This window comes from Ahaetulla prasina, chromosome 1 (genome assembly GCF_028640845.1).
Source record: "Ahaetulla prasina isolate Xishuangbanna chromosome 1, ASM2864084v1, whole genome shotgun sequence".
NCBI classification, from domain to species: domain Eukaryota; kingdom Metazoa; phylum Chordata; class Lepidosauria; order Squamata; family Colubridae; genus Ahaetulla; species Ahaetulla prasina.
The window spans coordinates 141,398,674-141,417,617 of NC_080539.1; the positions used below are offsets into that span (position 1 = coordinate 141,398,674).

Below are 18,944 nucleotides of genomic sequence, written 5' to 3' on the forward strand. Positions count from 1 at the left end.
TGATGACTATTGCTCATGTTCAGTTGTTTGAGGATAGAGATTATTTTGAAGTGTTTCAGAAGTTGTGAATAACCTGGACTTTAATTTATTGTCTAGATGCTGATTTATATGTGCTGGTACAGATTTACTGTTCCACATACTGGCAATATACCATTCAGTTGTCTTATTGGAATAGGTTAAGATGAGCTTGCAAATAAATCATTGGTGGTTAAATATAAAACAGGGAGGGAAAGGTCATATCTGGCAGTGATAGAGAACAGCAGAGTATTAAGCCATAAATAAAGTTACCTGCTAAACTAACTTTGTGAATAAAGCCATACAGATACATATTGACTGAATTCTCTGAAATAATGAAATGTTTTTACTATCCGTAATTCTACATAGTAAATATGTTTTTAATGTTTCTGTGTGGAGTATCTGTTGTAGGAAGATATTTCTCAACAAGAATTTTGGTGAGGGCTGGTTCTAGGAAGAACACCATAGATTGTTTGCTTCTATGTTTTGTGCATTCCAGATAGTTCATTTCTTAATTATTTCAAAATGCAGATGCTGGGAGCTTCTGGCTGATGGCTAATTATTCCCTAGTTTCTTTTTCCTAGCCAAAGCAGTGCCCTTTGCATTTGTTTTTGTACATCATTTCTTCATACTCTAAGATTCAGTGGCTAAATGTTAGCTCAAGGGTGCCTTGGCATCCTGACCAGACCAAAGAATTCATGGCTGTGTACTGAAGAAAGCAGTGGTGTAATTCTTATTTAGAAAGCAAGCCCTGTGGAATAAATATCTTTGTCTCATTTATGAAGTGATGCCTTTGGATACTTATTTATTTACTTAACATGCTTCACAGAGATTTACATTTCCCCCCCTCTAGGGTGAACGTGGAGTTCCAGGTTTCCCTGGATTACACGGAATTCCAGCATCTAAGGTTCAAACCAAATGCTTCTTGTAACAATGGGTAGGATGTTAAAAAAAAATAAAGGGAATGTCAAAATAATAAAAATCCTGTCCTTTTTTATCTCATTCCGAGTAATAAAAAAAAAACCTTAGGAGTTATTATTCCATTTTTTTCTTTTCTGTCTTCAGGAACACAACTTTTAGTTCAGAATATTGTCAAATAAGTAGAGGTAGATATCCATATTTCTGGAAATGGTGATATCACATAGATTGACTATCGAGTTTTAAATAGTTTTACCTTATCTAATAAGACTGTGATACTAGAGGAAGTATTTTTCAATATTATCACCTCCTCTTTCCTGATAATTGAAACTAGCCTGCTCTGAAGGTCTGGAATATTTAGTCTATTTATCACATCAACGTTAGTGCAAAGTTTGTTTTAGATGAAATATTGCTAATCCTTCCATTGATACTACCTCCTAGTAGATGGATTTGTTTTTTAATTTTTAATTCATTATTTTACACAATAGACTTCCTAAAATATTGCAAATTGGAATGATAATAGAGGTAAATTAGAATTGTTATTCTTTCACATGGTTGTTTTTATATGTTTTAATGTTATTATTATATGTTTTATAGCACTGTGTAGGAGAAGGAGTCTGGGGGTGGAGTCAAAGAGGAATCAGCCTAGAATCTTTACATTCCCGCAAGCAATCTAAGTCCAACCCATCTTGAAGTCTAACTCTTAACTAGTGCCAAAGTGGTGCTAACTATTAGTTAGTTGACTAGATTCCTGTGCATAGGTGTAAGAAATAAATCAGTTTAATTGGAACTTAATGCATGGCATTGGTCTTTTGCGTCTGATACTGGCTGTAAAATGTCATGACAGGCAGGTGGTCTGAATACACAGTTATCAAGACATTTTATTTCTGGTGTGTAAATAAGTATTAATTTTAAACTACATTTGCACTATGTTAAAAGGTATGGCTACTATCACCACAGATATCATGAGCTAATGTTTTCTTGATTTATTCTGAACTATTTAATTTGCCTCTTTGCATAGAAAAATAAAGTTACCTATTTATTTTATTAAGGGGGACAGAGGACCTAAAGGAGATCAAGGCATACCAGGAATTTATGGAAAAAAGGCAAGTTTAAGCTGAATATAAGATCAAACAATTTAGTTTGACAAAAGACGTTATGTCAGGTGGGCCATTCTTAAAGTCTAAATATAAATCTAAGGTGTTATAGGCAAGAAATAAAAGTTAACACAAATGGTTAGCTTATCATAATGTTCTAGATTTTTCTTAAAGGGATTGTAAAACAAAATCAAGAGAAGATTTGTCAACAAAATGATATACTTGTCAATAATTTTCTTATACACAAATCTCAAAAAGGTTTAAAATGGATAAAATATTTTATGATTTTGAACAATACAAGACTGAGTTTGAAATAAAATTATATACAAACTATGAACATGTTATTGCTAAAATATATAAACTTTTGTTGAAATGTTAGAGAGAATAAGTGAAACAATGTATGATAAAATGGGCTAACATGTTTGGCTACAATATACAAACAGTTCAATGGGAAATTTGTGGTTGAAAGAATTTAAATTTACATTATTTTCTGGACTTAAAGAGAATTTTTATAAAATGATGTATTTTTGATATTTATCACCAAAGAAATTTATAGAATGCATATAGGTACTACAAATTTATGTTGGAAATGTGAACAACATGGACAATTTATCCTGTTACTGTAGATCTGTGAAAAAGCAAAAAAAAAAAAAAAAAGGTGTGGTGGTGTAAAAATAAATACACTAATTCAGAAGATTTTAAAGACTAATACACTATTGAAACAGAGACTTTCTTTTGGAATTAATAGATAAGCAACTGGATTACTATATATTGAAAAATAAAAAACACCACCCACAATAGAGGAATGGTGGTGAAGATGATGGAATTTCAGAGATGACCAAATTGATTTCCTTAATTAGGGAAAAGACAATATCTACAGTTATGGCTGTCTGGAAACCCCTTATATATATATATTGCATGAAACAAAAAATGCATTTATGACCTGTGGTTTTGATGATTTGGGGGGAAAAGTAAATAATAATAGAAAAAAGTGAGTTTTCTTTTCTAACTATAGAGTAAGAGTTAATTTTGTAATCATGCAATCATATTTGTTGCAAAGGAAATTGATTGCTTTTTCTTTCTATTTCTTTTTTATCTTTTCTCTGTTTTTCGTTCTTTTTATTGAATACTAGCTTATAGAATACAAAAGAATATATAGCAAAACTATTTGCAGTTTTCATTTTCTTTTTAAAACTTTTAATAAAATTGATTTAGAGGTTTAAAAAAATCCAATGGGAAGAGTTCCATTAGAGGACCTGCCTTTGCAATTTTAGTTCAGTCCTGGGAGAAATTATTGTGTAATGTATAATGAAAGATCAAACGTTTTCACAAATCTCTTGGCCAACTTTTATCTTAAAACAAGAGCAAGAACACTATACTTCACCCATAAGACTGTTATCACCTTGAATAAGTACTAAAAGAAAAAGAAAAAAAAGGGAGAATTTTTCTTCACAGTGCTAAGTGCCTCACAGTTTTTCCACAACTGATCAAGCATATTTAGCACTTCATGAGAAGGACTAATGAGCCAACTTCAACTCACCATATATTCTGTCAGCCTTTAGAGGGTGCTGACAGTTTGATTTACTGCTGCTCTTATTTAGCTTTGTCTTATTCTTTTCCCAGGGTGCAAAAGGAGAAAAAGGTTCTGCTGGACTTCCTGGAATACCTGGGCGGGTTGTAAGTTTCTGACAAATTTGGGGAAAATTCTCTTTCTTTTTCCTTTTTCTGCACTATTACAACTGGTGAGTAACTCTAGCTTTATTTATAAAAACAGGGAGAACCTGGGAGGAATGGGAAGGATGGCGTGCCTGGAATTCCAGGTTTTAAGGTACCCAGTGTATTGATTTTGTTCTAATATTGTATTCATAACTGGAATTCAAATTAACTTCATGCATATGCATGACGCATATAAGTAGTTCTCGACTTACAACCATTCGTTCAAAGTTCAAGTGGCACTGAAAAAAGTAACTTATGACCATTTTTCACACTTACGATCATTGCAGCATCCCCATGGTCACATGATCAAAATTAGGACACTTGGCAACTGACATGAATTTATGACTGTTGCAGCTTCCCAGAGTAATGTGCTCACCTTTTACTACCTTCTGACAAGCAAAGTCATTGGGGAAGCCAAATTCGCTTCACAACTGCATTACTAACTTAACAACTGCAGTGATTTTCACTTAAGACTTGTAGCAAGAAAGGTTGTAAAATGGGGCAAAAGTCACTTAACAACGGCCTCACTTAGCAATAGAAACTTTGGGCTCAATTTTGCGTAGCTTCTTTTCCAAAAACACCACACTACTAACCAGAGCATATAAAACATTTGCTAGACCAATTCTAGAATACAGCTCACCTGTTTGGAACCCTCACCACATCTCTGACATCAATACAATTGAACGTGTCCAGAAATATTTTACAAGAAGAGTTCTCCATTCCTCTGAAAACAACAAAATACCTTATCCCACTAGACTTGAAATCCTAGGCTTAGAAAACTTGGAACTCCGTCGCCTTCGACAAGACCTAAGTTTAACTCACAGAATCATCTATTGTAATGTCCTTCCTGTCAAAGACTACTTCAGCTTTAATTGCAATAATACAAGGGCAACCAATAGATTTAAACTTAATGTAAACCGCTTTAATCTAGATTGCAGAAAATATGACTTCTGCAACAGAATCATCAGTGCTTGGAATACTTTACCTGACTCTGTGGTCTCTTCCCATAATCCTAAAAGCTTTAACCAAAAACTTTCTACTATTGACCTCACCCCATTCCTAAGAGGACCATAAGGGGCGTGCATAAGCGCACAAACGTGCCTACCGTTCCTGTCCTATTGTTTTTCTTTTCTTCTTCCTATATATGTTTATATGTGTATATACTATATAATCTTTTTGTATGATGTTGTGACAAAATAAATAAAATAAAATAAAAAATTGTGGTTGTGAGTCGAGGACTACTTTACCTGTATGCATATACTTTTCTATTTTATGAATGGATTTTTATTTTACTAATCTTATTCTTGTATGTTTACATTTCTTTTAAACAAATATGTTGTTTAAGAGCAGCTATGAATAATTAAATGAGTCCCAATGGACTCAGTGGACTGGCACTGGAAACAAGGAAACAATTCATCACATAAATAGGAGAATCAGACAACCACCTCCTACTTCCACTACTCATGTTCTTGACTGTCTAATAGCACCCTGAAAGGGTTCCAGACATGTGTATGTACTCATAGGTTTTTCCATGGAAGGGAGGACCTGACCTAATTAGGACTGTTCCATACATCAAAGCTGATCCATGCTTATTGGCATGCAGATAAAGTATAAGAAGTGAGCCTCTTGCAGTCCCTTGATCAACTACATGGTTTTGCTCTCTTCCATGTGATATTTATTGCATATGGAATTCTTAGGAAATTTTTGCTGCGACTTTTTCCATCCCTTCCCTTGCTATATACCTTGGGAATTCCCTAATCAAGTTAAACTGCTCTTTCTGGCATGTAGTGTTGTTCTGGCAGCAATAAATAGAGAGTATAGGAAATTTTGAAGAACAATGCAAGTGCATTACTATTTTTTAAAATAGTACTTTTTAAAAATCTAACTTTTAATATATGCTTTTGTTTAAATACACTGCATTTTTTCATTCTTAGATTATAATACAGAGCGGGAGGAAGAAGTGTAGCATTTATTTCTGAAGAGTTTGAAATTAAAAAAGCAATGGCCTCTTGTTTCTGCTGGATTAAAATGTTCCCATTTTGCCTTTTAACATCTGCTGTCTATAAAACATCATTTCACTTGGATTTTATTGTAATCAAAGTCAGAATATTTTAACAAAAGAAGTGTCTTTGAACATTTCTTCTGGAATCTTCTTCAGTTTCTTTCCAAAAATTCAGAAATAGTCCCCCCCCCCTGGAAACAGTAAATATTCTGCTACACATCAAAATCATAAGCTCTATATGTTGGCCTCTGTAAATTCATACATTTGCAAACTCTCTGCTGTGGAATAATCAAGGTCCCACCCTTCTTTGTGGAAGAGTTTTCTTTGTCATTAGGAACTCTTTCCATTGGATGGAAAAAGTTATATTTACCAATTCTCCCACTATTCATAACCTCCCTCTTTAAGAAACTCAAAACATGAGTATTTCAGAGTTAGACTTTCTTAAAGATGCAGTTAAGTTTCTGTAACCTGGTATTCTTCAAAATGTAGGGAATGGAGATTATGTATTTATCATATAGCAATAGCAATAGCACTTAGACTTATATACCACTTCACAGTGCTTTACAGCCCTCTCTAAGTGGTTTACAAAGTCAGCACATTGCCCCCAACAATTTGGATCCTCATTTTATTGACTACCAGCAGTCGGCAGTCAGCAGAAGTAGTCTTCAGTACTGTACTCCAACTACTGCGCCACCATGGCTTATATGCACAGGTTACACCAGTTTTTAAATTCTCAGCCAGAATGGGTCATTAAAAGAATATAAGTAGTCCTCGACTTACAATCACAATTGTGCCCAAAATTTCTGTTCCTAAGCGAGATATTTGTTAAGGGAGTTTTGTACCATTTTATGACCTTTCCTGCCACAGTTGTTAAGTGAATCACTGCAGCTGTTAAGTTAGTAACATGGTTAGTAACACGATGTCTACCGATCGACTTACAACCATTTGTTTAGTAACTGTTTGAAGTTACAGTGGAACTGAAAAAAAGGGAGTTACAAGTGGTCCTTGCACTTACAACAATTGCAGCATCCCCAGGGTCACATGTTCAAAATTTAGGAGTTGGCAACCAGCATATACTTACAATGGTTGTGCCATGTGGCGTGACCGTCCAATAAGCAAAGTCAATGGGGGAAGCTGGATTTATGTAATGACTGCATGATTCACTTAACAACTACAGGGATTTCCTTAACTATGGTAAAAAAGGTCATAAAATTGAGTGCGGCTCACTTGACGATCACCTTGCTTAGCAATGGAAATGGGGTTTGAATTGTGATCGTAAGTCGAGGGCTTGTGCTGGTGGTGGCAGTGACAGCAATAGAGGAATGGTTTGGTATTGCAGCCTTCTGGAATGTTTTTATTTATTTATCGGTTGGCCGACTCCAATGCAATTGTGCGCAGCTTACAGCTAGGAACCTAAACACACACACACACACACACACACACACCATATCAAAGATAAAACAGCCTGGAAGAGTGAAGTAATCAAACTAAATCAAAATTAATTGAAGCAAGGAAAAAAACCCAAACCAAATCAAATCAAAATGAAAAGGGGACTCCATATACAATCCCTAAGGCCTGGGAGAATAGCTAAGTCTACAGTCATTCCTGGATGGCATTGAGACAATGGTTTCATGTGAACTGTACTGCATCTGTATTTGAGGGACTCCGAGTAAAATTTCTCCCCATCTGTCAACAGTGGTTGAAACTAGCCACGAAGAAAGGCGGAAACTACGGATAAATCCCCAATTCAAAAGCCACAGGCAGATCAAGGAACACAAAGATAGACACATTACGTACCTCCTGTCTCCACCATAGATTATGAACAAGCATGACTAATGCCATCTCCATACTAAACCTTACATAGGTTACATTTCTGGGATTTTGTTGCTCATCTCCCATTGAAGTTCAAATTAGAACTGCCCTATGAGCTTTGGAGGGGTGAGGTCAGCCATGGTTGTTAGCTACTATTAGCTATTTTAGGGCAGTAATGGCTTGTAACCTTTATTTTGAGTGTGTGTCTGGGCATGCATTCTCCCACAAATGTATATGGAATTACAAGCATTATGGAGCACCTCAGAATGATAGCATTCAGGAAAAATATGCCTGGACCCTCTTGTAAAAGTTGTCATTTCAAAATTTCAAACACAGCGACCGTTTTTGTACTATTGTACTGTTTTTCTGAATTCTCTGACAAAATAGCCAGGCAAATTTCTATATATTTTCTTGACTAATCCCACATATGTGCTCCTAGTGCTTTCCAGCATGAACCTTGTTCCAGTTGCTTTTAATGCAGATAATAGAGCCATAAATCAGCAAGGTCTACATCAGTTGTTAGCTGACAAATGCAGCCAAATCGACTACCCCTGACTTTTTTGGAAAGGTTAGGGTTAAGCCCTCTGGAAGCAGAAACCAATAGAGCAGCACACACCAGCGCATTTTTCATGTTCTGCTAAATCAGAATGTTGATGGACTCCAGAGATTTATTTCATAGGGGAATGGGCCTGAATCAGTGGTGGGTTGCTACCGGTTTGCCCCAGTTCGGGTGAACCATCAATAGTGGTGGTGGGAGGCTCCGCCCACCCACCCAGACATCATCAAATATGCTCTGTGCATGCCCAGAAGTGGTGCGTGTGCGAGGGAAGCGAGAGCACGTGCACGAGCGAACCCATAGCAAAGGTAAGTGAAACCCACCATTGGCCTGAATATAGATTTTGCATCATTGGCAAGGTCTGTAACATAAATGCAAGTGGAAAAATTAAAAAAAAAACAGCTTGAAGAAACATGCTGTGTAACAGCAAGATTTAGCTGTTACATAAGATATTTCCCATCTCCACCCAGATATTGGCTGTTACAGTTCCCAGTGTGCTACTGGAAATTTAATAGTTTCTTGATTATCTCTCTGTCATCAACATTAAGGGAGAAATTGGACAACAGGGTTCTCCAGGACCAGAAGGAAGACGGGGGAATCCGGTAAGTTTTTCAGTTTTGACGTTGTTTTACTGACATTCACTTTTCCTTGTTAAAATCTATTTTTAAAAGTTGGGTGTCAAACAGAACACAACCACATACCGAATCCTGGCAGCTGATCTTTTAATGTTTTTTTAAAGAGATTAATGAGGATTTTCTTCTTTGTGTTACTACTGTACTTTTCTTTTTGGTGAGCAATTACTGACATTCCTCAACATGACTCTTTCTTTCCATCTTAGAAAAGTAGTGCTTTCATAGGGAGCTTGTTGACATAATATTTCTTATTGTTTATTTATTTAAAACTACTTTCTACTGCTTCCATTAAAAAAAAGTCTCAAAGCGGTTTATGGTTAATATTTGGGGCCATTCTGAAGTCAGAATGCTAAGGAATGGAAGCTGGGATAAGTATCTGCAGGACCCACCACTTTCGTTAAAGCAAGTTACATCCCTTTCATACATTCCTGTGACATCTTAACACATTAATTAAAAGAACAGAGCTTTCACAATGCTGCTTTCATCATTTCCACCCTCCCTCATCCCGGTAAGTCTCAGTAGCCAGTATTAAGATATGCATCTCCATCTATCTCCAAAAGTGAGTGGTGAGAGATAGATAGATAGATAGATAGATAGATAGATAGATAGATAGATAGATAGATAGATAGATAGATAATGGATGAATGGATGTAGACAGACAAACAGATGAAAGAGAGAGAGAAAGAGAAAGAGAGAGAGAGAGAGAGAGAGGGAGGGAGAACAATAAAGTGATGTCTGTCAGGAACTAAAAAATTTTGACCCAAACATCCCTGAACCTTTGAGGTGCATATTTTTTAACCATAATTCCAAGTTCTTCAAAATTCTAACTTGCCAGTATTCTTCCTCCTAAGCTCTGCCTGCTGAGCCCATGATTCAGAAATTCCTGGACCCTTCCATTTTTCTGCTCCATATTTCCATTTTTTCCATCTTGGAGGGACTGTCAACGTTTTAACAATTATTTTAGTCTCTGATTCTTCAATATCCTTTTTAGTGCATGTAGTCCTCAACATATGATGAAGCTTGCTAGACCTCCAAAAACTACTTATGACCTGGTTTCAAAGTTCCAATGTTGCCTCCACCATGGTCACGTAGCCATATTTTGGGTGCTTAGCAACTTACTTGCATTTATGGCCAATTGCAGTTGCATGGGCTCAATTTACAATGGTCGTGCAAGAAATAGGCATTTACTTCCCATTTCTGGCAAAGTTCTCCAAACTACTCAAAATTTCCGCTACCGATTCTCCAGAACTGGTCAGAACCTGCTGAAACCCATCTCCGCAGTGTTCGTGTAATGACTGTAGTGTTTACTTAATGGTTACTGCAAAAAAGGTCATAAAATTGGTTTAGTCACCCACTTTACAACTGGCACAACTTATGACCATATTTGCCAAGCTCAGTTACAGCCATAGCCCGGGAACTACTGGTATACCTATCCTACACTGCTTTGATGATCATTTTACCATATAGGAGAAAGCATGTTTTACAGAAAACTATTTTTCTAGAGCAGGAGAGAGAATTGGATTGCAAATTAAAATTCTTCACTCAGATGCCAATGGAGGATATACCCTGTTAATTCCACAAAGGACTTCCCCTAAGACTGCCTTTCCTACAGCCAATGATTCATGAAATGCTCCATGCAACTTTTACAATACTCCCAGAGAATGGCACTTTTCCCATTTGTACAGCATCCAAACATTCTGTTTCCCTCGGTTATTTCACCATTGTATGGATGATCTGCTTTGAGTTAGTGTTTGATCAGAGACAGACATTCTTTATCATCTCAGTTAATGTAATGCTCACAAAAACTAGATGTTTATATGGTACAGATTAAATTGAATAAAGCCAGCAGTTTTCATTATTTAGAAATGTTAGATTGAAACTTATACTTCATGTTTAATTTCCTATCTGTATTTATTGTGCAATTGTTTAATTTACCACCCATTGTTTCTTGATCCTATCATTTGGATAGATATACAGTTGTGGGGTCCTTGGTGCTCTCGGAGCTTGGTTGTTTTCTTGCATACCTTTTATTACCTAAATAAGCAACATCATCAGTGCTAGCATTGTAGCTAGGTAGTACTGAAGATATTACTTACACTCACGACAAAATATTAGGGACTTAATAACCATCTTTGTCTTTGACACACTGATTTTCAGATTGATTCTCTTCCTGGAGCAGCTATAGAGTCTAAAAATCACCATACACCTCACTTGGGCTGTCAGCCAATAGCACAACATCATAAGCAAAGCAAAACAAAAAGTACATCAACATTCATACCTGTTACCGATATATTTCTAATGCCACTACAAGCATTCCTTAATATTCATTTAGTTAAATTCATTTAGAATATTCAAAACTGTTTCAGTGATGAAATTCTGGGTTGTATATCCCAAAAGTACTTTTCAAAAGGCAACTGGACTTTGTTTTTCCTTGAGGCTGTTTCGCTTCTCATCCAAGAAACTTCTTCAGCTCTGACCGAATAGTGGAGGATGGAAGGATTTATATTCCTTGCAGTTATATTGTTAGCACTCTTTCTGAGAGTTGTTGAAGCTACAGTAGGGTCACCTGAAATAGGGATGGAACTTTTGTGGAACTGCTGAAATGATTGTATTATAAACAGAAGATAGGTGGTGTCATATCCCTCCCCCTCTGTTAAGAGAGGCCTGTAGATGGCCTCTTTGACGCCTTTTGCAAACCAGTGGTCCTCTGCCCAGAATGTGGACTTTGCTGTCTTCAAAAGGGTGACCTTTGTCTTACAAATGCAAATGGATTGCTGACTCCTGTCCTGATAGGTTTGCTCTCCTATGTTGTGCCATGCATTTGTGAAGATTTGTTTTGTTTCTCCAATGTACAGATCTAAGCATATGTTTCACTGCATTGTACTGCATATATCATGTTGCTCAGCTTGTGTCTGGGTGTTTTACCCTTGGGATGGACAAGCTTCTGCCTTAGTGTATTTTTGGGTTTGAAGCAGTGGTGAAATTCATTTTTTTTTACTACCAGTTCTGTGGGCGTGGCTTGGTGAGCATGGCAGGGGAAGGATATTGCAAAATCTCCATTCCTTCCCCACTCCAGGGGAAGGATAATGCAAACTCCCCATTCCCTCCCCACTCCTGGGGGAAGGATACTGCAAAATCCCCATTCCCACCCCACTGGGGCCAGCCAGAGGTGGTATTTGCTGGTTCACCAAACTATTCAAAATTTCCGCTACCGGTTCTCCAGAACCTGCCAGAACCTGCTGAATTTCACCCCTGGTTTGAAGTGTGTCTTACTTCCATCCTCCACCATTCGGTCAGTGCCTAAGAACTTTTTTGGATGAGAAGCAAAATATCCTCAAGGGCAAACAAAGTCCTGTTGCAATTTGAAAAAGTACTTTTGGGACAACCATGACCTGAATGACTGAGAATCTCCATAGACATCTGGATATATCACAAAGCAGATATACCTAACCATTCCACAAATTCCTTGAATCTGCTTTAGAACAGTGAAAAAGTTCACTTGGGTTGCTACATACATTGGTAATTCATTCATATGAAAAGGTAGTTAACCTTTGAAATTAAGCAACAATTTCATAACTATGCTGAAGTATTTTGTATTTATTATTCTAAAAAAAGAATTTAAAAAACACAAGACTCGTTTGCCAGGATTTGACCAAATATACAGCCTTTGCCACGGACCTCTTACATCACATGGTTTTAGACAGACTAGAGAAAGAAAATACCACCTACTTTAGAATAACCTTTCTTCCTGGAATTCTGTGCCTTTCTTCTCTGTGACTCGCAGAGCATTCTCTGTTTAAAATTTTCAGCTATAATCTTTGCCAAATGCTTAGTGCTCTAGTTGTTCTCCTGGCAGCTTTCTGTGTATCAAGGAATATATGTTATGTAACAAGGAAATTTAATTTTGAACAGAAAATAAATGGGTTTTCCTGTTAATAAGATCCACCCAGATGCAGAGTGATTCTTCCTTCTTCAATTTTTGCTCATAAAAATGTAGGTGTCAGCTACAGTGAACTCTCATGTGGAAATGCCATAAGAAGAATCAAAGTGAAGGCTACTTCTGAGCAGTTTTGGTAGAAATATATTATTTTTAAGCTGAATCTGAACATGATTGCTAATAATTCTTCAATTATCCTGAGGCAGGTTTAAAAAAATAGCAGTAACAAGAATTCTCTGCCAACTTGAAGTCTAACAAAACCTATTAGAAATAGAAATAGAATTCTTTATTGGCCAAGTGTGATTGGACACACATAAGAAATTTGTGTCTGGTGCATAAACTCTTTGTGTTCATACAAGCAACAAGTGATAATCATAATCCTAAAATGCAATCATCATAAATCATAGATTCAACACTCAGTGATAGTGATAGGGTACTCAAGCAATCAACATAAAAGCAGCCAACATAAATCGTGAAATACAACAAGTTATAGTCAGAAAAAACTAAGGAATTAGGAAATAGGAGAGATGAGAAGGATAATATGTAATACAGCTCTACCGGGTGGTTTGACATCCTAGGCAACCCAGGGGTGTCAAACTGCAGTCAAGGGGGCGGATGTATCAGACGCAGGCGATGCCCACCCAGCTCCACAAAGGGAAAAAACATCATAATACATCATGTGACGGCATCATGACGTGGCGAGTTTGACACCCGTGGCATAGACAGTGTTGTGGAAATTAGTTGTTTAATGAAGTGATAGCATGGGGGGAAAACTGTCTTCGTATGGCAGAATCCTACTTTATATAAATAATAAATATATAATATGGGCTTTGCTTGTTTTATTATTATTATTTATTATTATTTATTAGATTTTTATACCGCCCTTCTCCCGAAGGACTCAGGGCAGTGTACAGCCAGAAATAAAAACAGTAACAAATACAATTTAAAATAAACAGTTAAAAAACTTATTATAAAATTGGCCAAAAATTTAAAACATATTAAAAATTTAAAACCCATTAAAATACATCCAAAAAATTTAAAAAATTTAAAATTTAAGCCAACCCCGCGCAAGTAAATAAATACGTCTTCAGCTCACGGCGAAAGGTCCAAAGGTCAGGCAATTGGCACAAGCCAGGGGGAAGTTCGTTCCAGAGAGTAGGAGCCCCCACAGAGAAGGCTCTTCCCCTGGGCGCCGCCAGCCGACATTGCTTGGCGGATGGCACCCTAAGGAGTCCCTCTCTGTGTGAGCGTACGGGTTGGTGGGAGGCATGTGGTAACAGCAGGCGGTCCCGTAAGTACCCAGGCCCTAAGCCATGGAGTGCTTTAAAGGTAGTGACCAGCACCTTAAAGTGCACTCGAAAGGCCACAGGCAGCCAGTGCAGTCTGCGCAGGAGTGGTGTTACACGGGCGCCACGTGTGGCTCCCTCTATAACCCGCGCAGCTGCATTCTGGACTAACTGAAGCCTCCGAGTGCACTTCAAGGGGAGCCCCATGTAGAGAGCATTGCAATAATCCAAGCGAGAGGTAACAAGAGCATGAGTGACCGTGCATAAGGCATCCCGGTCGAGGAAGGGGCACAACTGGCGCACCAGGCGAACCTGGTGAAAAGCTCTCCTGGAGACGGCCGTCAAATGATCTTCAAACGACAGCCGTCCATCCAGGAGAACACCCAAGTTGCGCACCCTTTCCACTGGGGCCAATGACTCGCCCCCAACAGTCAGCTGCAACTGCAGCTGACTGTACCGGGGTGCCGGCATCCACAGCCACTCCGTCTTGGAGGGATTGAGCTTGAGGCTGTTTCTCCCCATCCAGACCCGTACGGCTTCCAAGCACCGGGACAGCACTTCAACAGCTTCATTGGGGTGGCCTGGGGTGGAAAAGTACAGCTGCGTATCATCAGCGTACAGTTGGTATCTCACCCCAAAGCCACTGATGATCTCGCCCAGTGGCTTCATATAGATGTTGAAAAGGAGAGGCGAGAGAATCGACCCCTGCAGCACCCCACAAGTGAGGCGCCTCGCGGTCGATCTCTGCCCCCCTGTCAACACCATCTGCGACCGGTCAGAGAGATAGGAGGAGAACCACCGATAAACGGTGCCTCCCACGCCCAACCCCTCCAACCGGTGCAGCAGGATACCATGGTCGATGGTATCAAAAGCCGCTGAGAGATCTAATAGGACCAGGGCAGAGGAACAACCCATGTCTCTGGCCCTCCAGAGATCATCCACCAACGCGACCAAAGCTGTCTCCGTACTATATCCGGGCCGGAAGCCGGACTGGAACGGGTCTAGATAGACAGCTTCATCCAGGTATCGGGGAAGCTGCCGTGCCACCACACTCTACAACCTTCGCAACAAAGCGAAGGTTGGAGACTAGACGATAATTTCCCAAAATAGCTGGGTCCAGGGAAGGCTTCTTGAGGAGGGGTCTCACCACCGCCTCTTTCAAGGCGGCAGGAAAGACCCCTTCCTGCAAAGAAGCATTAATAATCCCCCGGAGCTAGCCTCGTGTCACCTCCTGTGTGACCAGCACCAACCAGGAAGGACACGGGTCCAATAAACACGTGGTGGCGTGCAGCCTCCCCAACAACCTGTCCACGTCCTCGAGAGCCACAAGGTCAAACTCATCCCAAACAATCTCGACAAGACACATCTCCGCCCTCTCACCTGGATCATTCCAATTCCAATAACCACTAAACTCCTTGGCACGTCCCTGTAAGGGGTAATCCCGCACCTCCTGATGAAGGAGGGAGCGGGTCACCCGAAACAGGGCGGCCGGGTGGTTATCTGCCGACGCAATGAGGGTGGAAACGTAAGAACGCCTCGCCTCCCTCATTGCCACTAGGTAGGTCTTAGAATAAGACCTAACTAGTGTCCGGTCAGCTTCGGAATGGCTGGACCTCCAGGCACTCTCTAGGCGTCTTCGCCGGCGTTTCATCTCCCTCAGCCTCTCGGTGAACCAAGGGGCCGGTTGATACCTACGCCGGGTCAGAGGCCGCAAATGCGCGACACGGTCCAAAGCCCCAGCCGCGGCCTGCTCCCAGGCCACGACTAGTTCTTCAGCCGTGCCGTGGGCCAGATCCTCAGGAAACGGCCCAAGCTCCGTTAGGAACCGCTCAGGGTCCATCAGGCGCCTGGGACGGAACCAACGCATTGGTTCCGTCTCCCTGCAGTGGTGGGTGGCGGTCCGAAAGTCCAAACAAAGGAGAAAATGATTTGACCATGACACAGGTTCTGTTACTAAATCTCTTAAGTCCAGATCATTTAGCCACTGACTAGAGATATAAATCAAGTCCAGTGTGCCTCCCCCCATGTGCGTGGGGCCATCAATTACTTGAATCAGGTCCAAGGCCGTCATGGAAGCCTGGAACTCCTGGGCTGCCGTCGATGACAAGCCGGTCGATGGCAGGTTGAAATCCCCCATGACCATAAGTCTGGGGGTCTCAACCGCCACTCCGGCAAGCACCTCCAACAACTCGGGCAGGGCTGTAGTCATGCAGCAAGGAGCCAGGTACGTGATCAACAAGCCCATCTGATTCCTATGACCCCCACCTCACAAAGAGGGATTCACAACCGGCTATCTGAGGTACAGTGGACTCCCTAGATTCTAGACCTTCCCTAATAACAACCGCCACCCCGCCACCCCTACCTTGGGCTCTCGGTTGATGAAATGCTCGGAAACCCAGAGGGCACAACTCGACAAGGGGAACACCCCCTTCCGTGCCCAAGCAGGTTTCCGTAATGCCCATGAGGTCTGCGGACTCCCCCTGAATAAGGTCACAAATCAGGGGGGCTTTATTAACCACGGACCGAGCATTGCACAACATCAACCAAAGGCCCAAGCTCTGAGAATCTTGGCCGTCCGGGGAACGGGTAAAGACTAAGGGGCCGGAGCACATGATCGCTTTAATATAGCGAGCACGTGGTCCCAGAAAACGATACGGCCCCTTGCTTCCGCCGTATCTGCCTCTCCCACTTACTGTACAGATGGAACAATCCTCTGAAACTGGAACATACCCTTCCCCCCCTGCCTTCGGACCAGATAAAGTGGTGCCGCGAGCGAATGCAGGGGCTGGACCCCTCCCTGACGGGTTTCTCCCCCCACCCGTCTCCTCCCTCCCACCCCTTAAAAAACCCTTCTTTAAAAACCTATTTAAAAACCCCCAAAGGTTCTTCTTCGACGCATGCCACCTCTCTGGATCCCAAGACCCTTCATTAAGGCAGGCCCTCGATAATGTAGAGGGCCATTCCTGCAAGGTGGGGCAACCCCGCAGTCGTAAGAGCTCACTAGACGAATATTTCATGGGAAATGTAAAAACGGCAGAAAAAGGGGGAGGGGGGGCCATCCCTAGCCGGCATAAATATATCCAAAACGGGACCCGATATAAGATGGTAAAAATTCGAGCAGTTCATTCTTCGTCGGACAGTAAATATCAGAATAAAGTCGCCGGGTAAAATGCCACACAGTATCAAGACTCAGATCTTAAACCAGCACCAATGTCTGCTTCATCCCTGTCCTCAGCGATGTTATTGTTGTTATTAGTTGTTATCAATGTCGTTGGTATTATTGTTAACTTATCAAGGGCCAACATGGGCCACAACGACGTCCTTAGGACCAATAATACCGTCCCTCCGTTGATGTCAAATGCCGCAGATGAAAAAGCGACCAGAAGCCAGGTCATGGCCAAATCAGGTCGGGAAACAGCTGATGGAATATCATGGCCACAAGACAAGGCCCGCCACTGATGCCGCAGATGCCAAACATGGCCAGGGAATCGGGCCGGAGCAGGCCGGGGTGCCAAACCACGACATGGCCACCACAGGACCGATCAAAGGCCAGAGGGACTCAAGAAATCGGAAGATCCAACGGTCCAATATCTTAGAGGGGGGGGAACTCACGCAGCCCACCAGTGTCACCAATACCGTCTATACCGTCCATACCGCCATTAATAAGCCGCTGGTGGAAAACACGGCTGATGGAAAAATACCGCTGGTGGAAAGCACAGAAAGCGCGGTCGAACAGTCAGGCCACTGGTGCATCGCTCCGCCGCCATCCATATCACCATTTAATATGCCGCTGGTGGAAAGCGCGGCTAGTAAGAAACGTGGCTGGTGGAAATGCCGCTGGTGGAAGCCGCTGATGGAAAACGCGGTGAACGGAGACCAGGCCACTGGTGCGTCGCCGGTGGATATCGCGGCTTAAAAACCCAGGGCCAGGTCGCGGTCAGGAGCCAGGCCGGGAGTCGGGAGCCAGGAGCCAGGCTGGGAGATGGCCGATAGTGAAGCCGATAAATTCCGGCGGCTAAAATTCCGCCTGCTACTGCCACCAATGCCGCCAGCATCAGCCGCAGCCGAAAATCCCAGCCGCCGATGCTCCGATGTTCCTCAGTGGTATGTAGCAGGCCAGACCAGCTGGAAAAAAAACGCCGACCCAGGCCCTAAAAATGGCCGCCGCCATCCGCTGCCCGCCCCAGAACTCGGCTCCGTTCTCGGCAACCGAGGGTCCAACGAGGCTCGAAGACCTCCCCCTTGGTTGCCGGCATGATCATCTAACGAAGCGGAGGAACCAGACAGCCCGGCGGGCGGTAATTTCGGCCCCTTCGGCCAGGGAAAGCCCTGCCTACCATCTCCATGAAATTCAAAATGCTGCCATTCGAGCATGCGCAGAAGAAGTTAGGGTAAAATAAGGACCCTTATTTTGGCATATCTCTAGCTAAACATGAACTAAAATCAGTCATTGTTAACACAAAAAATATTACAGGAAACAAATATACAGGTTTTTTTTGTAAAACTCAGAAAGAATGAAAAAAATATATCTAAAAGTGCCTTCATGAAAAGCAATATAAGAAGTCTGAATGTTTGAGACTGTGCATAGCTTTTCCTTGTAATAGTGGCAGAATTTTTTTTTAGGTAAATATGATTGCCAGATTGCTGTTTCAACTGGACTTTTGATCGATGGAGTGATTGATCAAGTCTGTTTCAATCTTACAGACCACAATAAACCTTCTGGATCAGACTAGACCATTTAATTCTACTAGTGATCAATTTATGCTAGTTTTCTATTTATTAATTTATAAATCATTCCATTTCAATAAATAAAGAGAAGCCCTCCAAGCTAAGACTCCTATCACTCCAAGTAAAATGGTTGAAGAAGTCTTGGGACCCCGATATATGAAAGAATATCCATCAGTCACATTCTTCCCTTCTGCAATTTCTATTGCAAATCTAGTTACTTTCAATGCAGTGCAGGCCTCTCCAGC

The 18,944-nt window shown here is 41.1% G+C and overlaps 1 protein-coding gene across 1 annotated transcript in view; it reads left to right on the forward strand.

Annotated features, from left to right (window-relative positions):
- The window catches only part of COL21A1 (collagen type XXI alpha 1 chain), a 116,438-nt gene that overhangs the window by 63,830 nt on the left and 33,664 nt on the right, over positions 1 to 18,944 (forward strand). Inside the window, exons 13-17 of the mRNA XM_058176888.1 lie at positions 869 to 922; positions 1,986 to 2,039; positions 3,654 to 3,707; positions 3,805 to 3,858; positions 8,665 to 8,718. Coding sequence (XP_058032871.1) covers positions 869 to 922; positions 1,986 to 2,039; positions 3,654 to 3,707; positions 3,805 to 3,858; positions 8,665 to 8,718 — 270 coding nt within the window. The remainder of the gene's footprint in view (positions 1 to 868; positions 923 to 1,985; positions 2,040 to 3,653; positions 3,708 to 3,804; positions 3,859 to 8,664; positions 8,719 to 18,944) is intronic.